Source organism: Callorhinchus milii, unplaced genomic scaffold, assembly GCF_018977255.1.
Source record: "Callorhinchus milii isolate IMCB2004 unplaced genomic scaffold, IMCB_Cmil_1.0 Scaffold23, whole genome shotgun sequence".
Classification (NCBI taxonomy): Eukaryota; Metazoa; Chordata; class Chondrichthyes; order Chimaeriformes; family Callorhinchidae; genus Callorhinchus; species Callorhinchus milii.
Window position 1 is genome coordinate 3,882,576 of NW_024704764.1, and position 11,785 is coordinate 3,894,360.

The following is an 11,785-nucleotide window of genomic DNA, read 5'->3' on the forward strand; positions in this document are numbered from 1 at the left end:
AAGGATTATTATTATTATTATATTAAGCTTCAGCTTTCTTTAGGGACAGATATTTCTAAAATAAAAACAATCGCATCATTCACTCTCCAGACAAGATGTTGACACATCACATTGACCTGTTTTTCCTGTTTCTTTCTCTTGTAAATCCGAAGCCAAATGGTCGCCGCAAACACTAATCTGTAAAACCTAGTCAGGCTGTTTTGCAGACGTTCAATGAATTTGTCTTTTTTTTGAGAACTGACTCTTCACTGGAGGAAATACAAGTTGCTGGGAAGAGAAGGAACTGACATTCCTTCCTTCACTCACTTGTTTCAGCTGAGAAATTGATTATTATTATTATATAAGTGTTTCCTGGTCTGTAGACTTGTGCTTATGAACGTTATGAAGTGTAATGTGGAAAAGTGTTACTGAGCAACAGCCACTGAAGGGTTAAATGACAGGTAATCCAGACAGCATCAACGCTCAGGCCATAAGGAATCATCTGTCTATGGGACATACAATCTGAGCACAAACCGTGGGTTCTGTGTCTCTCTGAGGTCTGACTAGCAGTGGACTTGTCTCCAACCTTCCTGAGCAGCAGCTCTCCTCATCTCACCTGAGCCTGAGAAGGTTATACCCCCACAACACCCCCTCCCCTCCCCTCCCACCCCCAGCTTGTCAAACCAACAGGCACGATTGACACTGCGTTGCTGTGGGAGTCAGCTCAACATCAGAGAGGACCTAATGGAGACAGTCTGGGGGTTGCAGTGGAGGGTGGGGGTTGGGGGGTGGGGGGGTGTTGAGACGTAGTGACAAAGACGGGAGATTTTTTGGACCCTTTCCTTTTGTCGAAAGCTTTGGCCGGTCGGTCACCACAGCTTGTCCCTCCCATTCCTTCCAACTACCAGGCCCCAACCTGTATTTTGTTCATCCAGTGTCACTGTTCCTCCAGGTCTCACTGAGGTAAAGATGTTCATGGCTTCATTTAGCTATAAATCACTTCCTCTCATAGAAAATGGTTTTCAGAACACAAGAGGCTCTTAACACTACACACACACACACCCATGTATACACACACACACACACACATGCATACACACATACCTATGCACACACACACCCATGGACACAGACACACATACACACAACCACACACACACCCATGCACACACACACCCATGCACAGACCCATGCACACAAACACACACACACCCATGCACACACACCCCCATGCACACACATACACATCCATGCACGCACATACATACCCATACACACATAAACCCAGACAGAAACACATAACCATACACACATGCACACATACACCCATGCACATATAAACCCAGACAGACACACATAACCCTACACAGACATGTACACACACATTCATCCACACATATACACACAGAGCAAGTGTACAACATTGCATCTGCTGAATGTTTTTTGAAAATGATACACAAACAATGAGTTGTCGTGCTGAACGGAAATAATGAGGAATGACTTCCATCATGACCGATTGGGTTTGTGGAGTCTGGCTGTGTTTTATATAACATAATCAGTTCTAAAGTAGCAAATGCATATCCAGTCAGCACTGCCCGTCCTTGACAAGACAAGAGCGTGAAAAGGATCAAGAGATGCTAACGACTTCCAAAGGTTTGGAACTGGTACCCGCATAAATGGAATGGTTTCTGTTTTGAGTTTGGAGGAGGAGTGGGACCCACAAAGCTTGCAGCCAGACGTGTAATGGATTGTGTTTCCTTGTTTGTTTCTCTGTTTTTTTTGTTGCTTCAAACTGGCAGCTTACAACAACAACAACAAAAAGATTCCATTTATCTTTCACGTCGGGAGGACGTCCGAAGGCGCTTACACTTCCTGATCCTCGAAAACCTCCAGGAACAGGGGAGGGAACAGCTCTGTGGGACACTCCACCTTCATGTGCAGAAAGCGGCTGGCATGGCAAGCACCGATCATTCGCAGGTCTGTCACCTTCATCAGCAGCTTTGGCCAGAAGTGTGGGATGGTGTGTTTGCGGTAGTTTATGTAGTGTTCGAATGCCAGGAGGTAGGCCTCTTGGCATTTCTCTATTTTTTCTATCCAAGTTAGTCCTGTTCGATCTGCAAGAAACAACAAGCCGTGGCTAGTTATTTTGTCCATTTTCTCCAACAATAATAGTTGCATTTCATAAAGATCCTTATCACGTGATTGAGACTTCTCAAAGCACTTCACAGAATTTAGTGTAAAGCCACGAGACTGCGTGTATTTGATGAGCAAACTCAGCAGCCAACTTGTTCACAACAAAGTGCCGCGAACAGCCCTGAGTGAATGACTCATTTTATTTGGGGGATTGTTGGTCAGGAAACCTGGAGAAACTCCCTTTTCTTTTTGAATAGCACCCTGGGATCTTTAACCTCCACCTGGACAGGCAGATAGGACCTCGGTTTAACATCAGAGGATTCTCACCTGAAGTAAAACCATTTAAAAATTCTCATAAGATCACAACGTCATTTTGGATGAAGAAGACGCTTCTGATCTCATCTTCCAGAAACTCCTCCCATCACAGAGTCAAGCGGCTTTTTTAAATGCGTCCCAGTGTCTCGGTCTCAATCGTCCTCCCTGGCAACTCTCTCCCAGTCATTTATTCCCCTCTGGTTAAAAAAAAACTTGGTGTCTGTCCTGAAATTGCCCTTTACAGCTCTAAACCTACCAAAGGAAGTGCACGGGTGTGTGACGGAGAGAGGCTTGAAGTGGTGTAGGGATAGCGCGGAGCAGTGGGATTGAATGAACCCTGAGACGCAGTGCCGACTCGATGGGCTGAAAGGCCTCCTTCTGTGCTGTAAACCTCTATGATTCTATAAACAGTGCCTGTTATATCAAAAACTTGGACACATCCAAGAATTTTTAGCTCCTCACATTGACTTCATTACCTGAGGACATCAGTAAAACAGCCTGGAGCAAGGCTACTTCTGTGTCATCCAGATTAAAGGCTGATAAAGACTTCCCCAGTTCAAATATAGCATCTGACACCACACCGAGACCTCCATTCTTCAGCTGTTCTCTCTTCACAGCCATTTCTCCATTTAGTGTTAAGGTCTCGCTCTCTGCATCATAGCGAACAGCAGCTCTCAGAGACATGATCTCCATACAGCAGCCCTTCAACAGGATGATTTGGTCTTCACAAGGCAGCTACCGACCCCCCAAAAAAACACAGAAACAAACCGCAGAGTTTGTTATTCCAAAATAAATTGTTCACAGGCCACAAATTCCACCCAATCTCAACCATTTTTGTCTGAAAATTTAACATGGTACAAAGTTGAGGAAGCCTTCAATTGGGCCTTAATTTGGCTTCAAATTATATCTTAACAAAACATATGCATAAACAATGTCCCACAATGACAAACATGTGAAACACAACGTTCTCTCTCTCCAGCTCCTCATCCCAGCAACTCCCACCACCCCCCAACCCCCAGCCACAGAACCCAACCTGATTCCGTCCTCATCACAGGCTCACACCTTCCAGTAGGGTGTCAAGGGAGAGTCATCAGGATGTGGAGCAGGAACTCCGACTGATTGTCCTAACTCTGACTGTGGAGTCCTGTAGCTCTGTGGTTAGAGCACTCGCTTTGCAAGTCAGAGACCTGAGTTCAATTCCAGGCAGAGGGCGAAACCTTGGGCAAGTTTCCTTACTCCACACAGAGCCTAATAATAATCCCTCCAAAAACCCAAAACAATAATAAATTGGTCATTTTCAATCTACGACTGTTTGTGGGACATTGCTGCGCGCAATTGGCTGCCGCATTCGCCCACAAATATACAGTCAATTCACTTTACAGTGTGTTTTGTGAAGCGCTTTGGGACGTTCTCCCGATGTGAAAAGCGCTATACCAAAATGCAAGGATTATAACCCAGCACCGAAGCCAGTTACAGTATCTCACTGCCTGCCTGGTGGTGAGACCAGGCGGCCCAACAGCTCAGTGATGTATCACAAGAGTTCCAAATGCAGCCTGGATTTGTGTAGGAATCGTACAACGAAATCCTGCTGGTGTCCAGATTCCCACAGGAACTCCTCTGAGGTGATTGATTTCCTGGGAGAGACGGAGCTCTGCAGGATCAGGTACCACCAGAATTCAATATTTATCCCTTGTTTTTTATTTTCCAGTAAATATTCATTTTTAATTGAAAAACACAGGGAGGGTTTCCAACTCCACAGGGCCGGACAACCTCCAAAATATCAGGAACTGTTATTCCATGTTTGATCCTCAACAAAAAGCTTGAGAAAAACCCAAACTAATCTTCGTTGACTGTGGCTTGAGTTGGTCAGGGTTTCAGAGTTTGCCAATGGACTGAGGAAGAATTGAATTGTTGCAAACCTGTTGGATGCCTGGACCCAGCTGGGGGTGGGGGCTGGGGGTGGGGGTGGGGGCTGGGGTGGGGGCTGGGTGGGGGTGGGGGCTGGGGGTGTGGGTGGGGGCTGGGGGGTGGGGGCTGGGGGTGGGGGCTGGGTTTGGCCCTGGGGCCTGGGGTTGGACCTAGGGGCTGGATGGTTAGGGTTGGGGCCGGAGACTTGGCTGGGGGCTGGGAGCTGGGGGCGGGGGGCTGGGAGCTGGAGCCTGGGGTTGAGGGCGCGGTTAGGGTTGGGGACTGGGATTGGGGACTGGGCTGGGGTCTGTTACTGGGGCATGGGTTTGGGAATGGGGGCTGGGGGGTGTTACTGGGGCTGGGTCTAGGGTTAGAGGTGGAGGGTGAGGCTGGGGGTTGGAGGGTGTTACTGGGGCTGGGGGGGTGGGCTGGCGCGTGGGTTTGGTGCTGGGGGTTGGGGGGGTGTTACTGGAGCTGGGGGGTGGGTCGGGGTCTGGCTGTGGTTATCAGGGAGAGTAATCGGGGAAATAAAAAAAGATTTTTTTCCGCAAAATTGAGGCACGAAAGAAAGTAGCAAAAACAGTTAGATTTGGAGAAAACTATTGGCCATTGAACATTTATTCAAACCAGTTGCAAAATACTGCAGACGCTGGAAATCTGAACCCAAACCAAAAGTCGCTGGGAACACTCAGCAGGTCAGGCAGCATCTATGGAGAAAGGAAAGTGAGTCAATGTTTCGGGTTGCAGACCCAAAATGTTGACTTACTTTCCTTTCCCCATTGATGCTGCCTGACCTGCTGAGTGTTCCCAGCGACTTCTGTTTATGTTTCATTTATTCAAAACAGTCACCTTGGAAATAACCTATTTTAAAAGAATCATTAAATAATACCCGACCTCTCAACCCCTCTCAGGCCATCAAAGTTTTTTTGCAAGGAAAAAAAAACCCCAAAAAGGAAACATAAAGAATAAAAATACCTCAGAAAACATGGGCAGTTTTTTGGCAAAGTCCACGACTCTTGTGATGGCCGGGGTGATAATCTTAGTGAACTGGCTGAAGGCTTCCAGATCCACTTTGTCTCCTTCTGGTGTGGTGACTAGCGATGATTGCCCAATATCTTCTGGCTGCGGATGGAGATTGAGATTAATTTTACCCGAGCAAGGAAGTGGAGAGCGAGAGAGAGGAGAGAGACTGAGAGAGCGAGCAAGAGAACGAGTGAGAGAGAGAGAGAAAGAGAGAAATCTGCCATTTAATCTGGTCAGAAACCAGGCAGGGAAAAGGGAAACATCAAGACACAACTGATTGACAGGCCTGGAGCTGATTGTGATTGGATGGAGTTGCTCCAAGGCTGTCAATCAACTCAAAACCTCTGCAAATTGGTCCACTTCAGGTCCAATGGGAATGGCAACAGGAGGGAGAGGTTCTGCTGCTCCTCCGCTGGGCAGGGAGAGATAATGGAACCTCGGCCAACCTCAGACGCCACTTAAGCCGGACAGAATGGCTGCCGCAGATGTGTCCGGTTTAAGCAGCTTCTGCTGTAGATGAATATCTGAAGGATAGAGGTTTGAAGGTACCTGGGTGTAGGATGGGGCGATGGGATTGAATGAACTCCACCCTCTGAGACACGGGACAGACTTGGTGGGTCAAATGGCCTTCTCCTGAGCTGTAATTTCTATCATTCTATGAGATAGTGGGAGGAAATTCACTGGGAGAGAGTTGCTGTCTGCCTAAACGGCTCAAAGGTTGTCAAAAAAGTTTTGTTGCCCTGATTCCTGATCCACTCTATGTGCTTGATGTGAACCACAGAGTTAGCACAACATCCCATCAGAATTAATTCTTGCATTTTACTTTTATTACATTGTCAAATTGTCTCAAAATTCCTGAACAGGATTTTACTGTGAAGTGTAGTGACTGTATTTACAGGTGAACCTGTGCTTCTTCCATTGGGAGTTAGGAACCAGGCGCAGGAATCTTGACTGATTTCTCCTCCCACTCCCTCGCTCACCTTGGCTGCTAAGGCCGATGGCCAAGGCTTCTCCTGACACCCTGGCTAAGATAAGTAGACGTGAGAGCCTCTGGTTTGCCTCCCTGCTCAGCGGTGCACTTGCTGAGCCACAATGAGGAGCCATGACAGTCATAGCTGAAGCAGCGGGAAGTGAGTTTCTCTTTGGGGAGAACTGTAACCATTGGAACTCTTACCAGGAATTTCCGTTTCTGGCGCCAGTGGCTGCCCTGTGCGTTGGTTGCCATGTGAGCCTCGGTGACCACGCGGATCAGTTCCCATTCCTCGGGTGTGGGCTCTGGTTTGTTCTGTAGGTTCTTGACCACCTCCTCTCGTCTGCGCTTTTCGCGATTTTCCTCAATCAGCTTCCTCTTTGCGATGCGTTTGCCGTCGTCCAGGACAACTGGTGAGAAGGAAGGAACCGCACAGTCAGTCCCACTTCAGCTGATTCCCTCACAGAGGCTCGGACGCTCCGATCATCCCTTCAGAAATAACGTCAGTAAAAATGACACCTTATCCCCAGCGACTTGTGGTGCACACAGACCGACTGAGACCCCTTCACATAACACAAACGCACACCGAGGGTGGGAGCACCCAGCACAGTCAAACAGCTGGGTTTCAAGGTGATATTTCAAGATAAATTTAAAAAATCCTGGGAGATGGAGGGGGAGGGGCTGGGTGGGGGGAGGTGGAGAGGGAGATGGGGAGAAGGAGATGGGGAGGGGGAGGTGGAGAGGGAGATGGGGAGGGGGAGGTGGAGGGGAGGGCGAGGTGCAGATGGGGAGGGGGAGGTGGAGAGGGAGATGGGGAGGGGGAGGTGGAGGGGAGGGCGAGGTGCAGATGGGGAGGGGGAGGTGGAGAGGGAGATGGGGAGGGGGAGGTGGAGGGGAGGGCGAGGTGCAGATGGGGAGGGGGAGGTGGACTGATGGTGACGCCCTCCCTTCTCAGATAAGCACAGAACAGTGTAGGAGGTGAGGAGCTCACGTACGGTCCATGGCCATCCCCACAGCCGTGCACTTCCTGAAGCGGCAAAGCTGGCACTGGTTCCGGGTGATTTTGTCGATCAGACACGACTCCATGTATTTACAGCAATAAGTCGGGTGAAGGTTCTTCTGGATCGTTCTCCTGAAAAAACCCTGGACAGTAACACACAGGACATCAGCATCCCCCGGGCATCCACCCAGGCCAGTCCCTACAGCCCCCGCCCACACTGCCCCCACCCCACCCTCAATCCACTGCCCCCTCCCCCGCCCACACTGCCCCCCCCCCACCTCAATCCACTGCCCCCTCCCCGCCACACTGCCCCCCACCCCACCCTCAATTCCACTGCCCCTCCCCCCGCCCACACTGCCCCCACCCCACCCTCAATCCACTGCCCCCTCCCCCGCCCACACTGCCCCCACCCCACCCTCAATCCACTGCCCCCTCTCCCGCCCACACTGCCCCCACCCCACCCTCAATCCACTGCCCCCTCCCCCACCCACACTGCTCCCCTCCCCCACCCACACTGCTCCCCTCCCCCACCCACACTGCTCCCTCCCCCACCCACACTGCTCCCCTCCCCCACCCACACTGCTCCCCTCCCCCACCCACACTGCTCCCCTCCCCCACCCACACTGCTCCCCTCCCCCCCCACACTGCTCCCCTCCCCCACCCACACTGCTCCCCTCCCCACCCACACTGCCCCTCCCCACCCACACTGGCTCCCTCCCCACCCACACTGGCCCCTCCCCCACCCACACTGGCCCCTCCCCACCCACACTGGCTCCTCCAGACCCACACTGGCTCCTCCAGACCCAAACTGGCTAATCCCCCACCTACACTGCCCCTCCCCACCCACACTCAGTGTAGTGATTGTTTGTTTACGAACGCAGCATCCAATTTGCACCCTGTTGACACACAGCGAGGAAGCAATGATCTGGGGAGTTTGTTGGCCAGGATATAGAATCATAGAAATATACGGCACAGAACAATGCCATTGATGAGCCCTGGCTCTCAGAGCAAGCCGTTCATTCAATCCCACTGCCCCTTTATAATATATACATATTTATATGTTTATTATATACTTGGAGTTCTGTAGCTCAGCCGCCTCGCAAGCAAGAGATCTGGGTTTGATTCTCAGCAGGGTGAAACGTTGGTTAAGTTTCCTTATTCCACCCACCTCTGTTTACTCAGCAGTGAGTAGGAACCCAGTTGTTAGTCGATTGGCGATTTGCTTTTCTGGACATAATAATTCCTTATATTGGTCACTCACTCCACGACTGTTTGCGCAATTGGCTGCCGTGTTTTGCCCACAAATATACAGTCAATTCACTTCACAGTGAAGCGCTTTGAGATGTCTCAAGGACATGATAAGGCGCTGTATCAAATGCAAGGATTATTATTACTTTCTGCTTGAAACCCACAATGGACTTTGCCTCCAGATCCTGAAAACTGAGTAAAACCAGGAGATAAACTCCGGTCCCTTTTCCAATAGGAATTTTAATATTCTCCCTGTACAGGCGCAGAGAGGAGGGACCTCAAGTTAATGGCTCATCCAAAGCCTGTAGCCTCCACTAAGCTACAGTGGAGTCCTGTAGCTCAGTGGTTAGAGCAATTGCCTTGCAAGCAAGAGACATGAGTTTGATTCCCAGCAGGGCAAAAAGTTGAGCAAGTTTCCTTTCTCCACACGCCTCTGTTTATGTAGCAGTAAGTAGGAACCCGGTTGTTAGTCGATTGGGGGATCATTTTTCCGCGGGTAATAACTTCTTCAAAATAAATAAAAATAACTACCAAAGAGCCGGCCAAGGCAGGCTGGCCCGAATGGCCTCCTTCCGTGCTGTAATATTCTATGATCTATGTTAAGGCATTGCCCCCTGGGAGTTGGGGGTGCAGTGCGTTACAGATATGGCAATCATTCCTGGACTTGGGTTTGAGTTTAACTCAGACCAGATGTGATAAGCGTCTGGTTACTGAGTGAAGTTTGAGTCGGATTCTGTTGCTAAACAGCCATAATTCAGCAAAAAAATACCACTGGCAGCCTGACCTGGAGAGGCCCTGCAGAAGGAGGGAGAGTAACTGAACTCACACAACACATCCCAGTCACTGGGTTGGGGTGAGGACTGGGGTGCGGTTAGGGGCTGGGGCTGGTGTTTTGTCATGGGGGTGGGGCTTGGGGTTGGGGCCGGACTGCGGGCTGGGGGTCTGGAGTAGGGGTGGTGGCTGGTTGTGGGGTGCAGATGACTGGGGGTGGGGGCTGATGGTTGGGGTGGGGCCTGAGGCCTGGGGGTGGGGGTGGGGGCTGATGGTGGGGATGGGGGCTGAGTGCTGTGGGTGTGTGGGGGAGGGGGAGTGTGTGGGAGTGGGGTGGGGTGGGGGGAACAGGTTGGGCAGTGGGGGTTTAATGCCCAGCCATTCTCACCTTGCAGCCCTCACAGGTGATGCACCTGTAGTGATATCCTGTGGCTTTGTCACCGCAAACAACACAAGGTTCGTCCTTCTCCAGGTAGCTGGGGATGTAGCCTGTAAACAAGCACACACCCATCCCCTCAGTCTGACATGCCACACACTCCATTCCAACCTGCACACCCTCATCCATTGTGCCACTTGCTTTCTGAAACCCAGCAAAACACGGAGTTCAGCACATAACAGTCTCACTATTACACGTGTCACTTAAGGGTTAAAGCAACAGTCTTAAGGCTAAGACCATGAGGAATTTCAAGGGGTCAGACAGACTTTGACCCATCAGGTGAGGACCTGGTGTCTTGGGTCTCAGCTGAGCTCAAACACACACAGGCTTGACAGTGAGGAGCAACAGAGAGAGAAAGAGAGAGAGAACCTTTCGTGTCAGGAGAACAACTCCATGAATCTCAGACATCTTCACATGATTTGCTGTAAAATGCAGGTTAAAGTGTGTGTTTTGTGGGTGAACCTCAATCAATTTATACACAACAACGCCCCCCGAACAGCCATGGAGTGGGGGATTGTTGACCAGGAAAGAGACACTTCCTTCTCTTTTCGAACAGTGAATGTCCAGTTGAATGTCAACAAGACTGAAGCCCTCCCAACATCCCCCTTCACTCTACACCTCACGGAGCCAATACAGAATCTTGTTACCCTGTTCGACCCTCAAATGTCCATTACCCCCACATCCGTGCCATGACCCGCTCTGCCTTCCCCCATCTCCGTAACATCGCCCGTCTCTGCCACTGTCTCACACCACAGGCTGCCAAAACCCTCACACACACATTCATGTCTCTTGTAGCTCAGTGGTTAGAGCACTCGCTTTGCAATTAAGAGACCTGGGTTCGATTCCCAGCAGGGCGAAGCCTTGGGCAAGTTTCCTTATTCCACACGCCTGATAATAATCCCTCAAGAAAAAAAACAATAATAAATTGGTCACTTCAATCCACGACTGTTTGTGGGACACTGCTTTGCACAATTGGCTGCCGCGTTTCGCCCACAAATATACAGTCGATTCACTTTACAGTCTATTCGGTGAAACGCTTTGAGACGTCTAGAAGACGAGAAAAGCGCTATATCAAATGTAAGGATTATTATTATAATATCCAGGCTTGACTACGCAAACTCCCTGCTTGTCGGCCTCCCCAATTCCTCCCTCCATAGATCATCCAGAATTCTGCAGCCCGTGTCCTCTCCTGCACTAGGCTCCACAACCTTATCACCCCCATCCTGCCCCAACTCCACTGGCTTCCCATCACACAGAGGATATAGTTCAAGATCCTGGTTCTCACCTTCAAAGCCCTCCATGGTCTTGCTCCCCACTACCTTTGTGACCACCTAACACCCTACCATCCTCTGCTTAGTGGGCTCCAGCCTGCTTCCCGTGCCCCACCTCGCCTGCCCCACCATTAATGAGTGGGCATTCTGCCACTCTGCCCTCACGATCTGGAACTCCATCACACAGTCCCTCTTCCTCCCTCCCTCCTTTGCCTCCTTCAAGACCCATCTCAAGACCCTCCTCTTTGACCATGCCTTCGGTCACCCTGCTACTCCTGCCCTCCACCCCTCCAGACCCCAACTACCAGCTCGGGTGCAGATCCCTAACTGTTGAGACACACCCCTCAAACACCCCCTCACACACCCCCTCACACACCCCCTCACACACCCCATCACACACCCACTCACACACCCCATCACACACACCACCTCACACACTCCATCACACACTCACTCACACACCCCATCACACACCCACTCACACACACCACCTCACACACTCCATCACACACTCACTCACACACACCACCTCACACACCCCCTCAAACACCCCCTCACATACTCCATCACACACCCCATCCCACAGCCCCGCACACACAACCCCCCTCACAACCCCCTCACACACCCATCACACAGCCCTTCACACATAGCCTCGCATGCACTGTCACACACACCTCGTCACATACACACCCTCACACCCCCCGTCACACACACCCTCACACACACCCTCA

At 50.7% G+C, this 11,785-nt stretch overlaps 1 protein-coding gene across 2 annotated transcripts; it reads right to left on the minus strand.

Annotated features, from left to right (window-relative positions):
* Positions 1-1,420: 1,420 nt before the first annotated feature.
* LOC103172030 (thyroid hormone receptor alpha) lies at positions 1,421-9,961 on the minus strand. Of its 2 annotated transcripts, none has more exons than XM_042343411.1 (6): positions 9,736-9,961; positions 7,324-7,471; positions 6,533-6,738; positions 5,311-5,457; positions 2,904-3,162; positions 1,421-2,093 (listed from the first exon to the last, which is right to left on the minus strand). In XM_042343411.1, the coding sequence occupies exons 1-6, from the start codon at positions 9,910-9,912 to the stop codon at positions 1,843-1,845; spliced, it is 1,188 nt and encodes a 395-aa protein (XP_042199345.1). In that variant the 5' UTR covers positions 9,913-9,961; the 3' UTR covers positions 1,421-1,842. The 2 variants fall into 2 exon arrangements, with proteins under 2 accessions (XP_042199345.1, XP_042199346.1); XM_042343412.1 differs by having other exon boundaries at positions 7,324-7,460; positions 9,736-9,954.
* Between the last annotated feature and the right edge of the window lie 1,824 nt (positions 9,962-11,785).

What these genes read in the sequence shown, in the direction of transcription:
- LOC103172030 (XM_042343411.1), bottom strand. Translation starts at nt 9,912, where the DNA reads ATGGATGAGGGTGTGCAGGTTGGAATGGAGTGTGTGGCATGTCAGACT. An exon ending in TCACCTGTGAGGGCTGCAAG is followed by an intron (nt 7,472 to 9,735) that starts GTGAGAATGGCT and finishes GTTACTGTCCAG; the next exon opens with GGTTTTTTCAGGAGAACGAT. An exon ending in TGTTTTACTGATGTCCTCAG is followed by an intron (nt 2,094 to 2,903) that starts GTAATGAAGTCA and finishes TGTTTCTTGCAG; the next exon opens with ATCGAACAGGACTAACTTGG.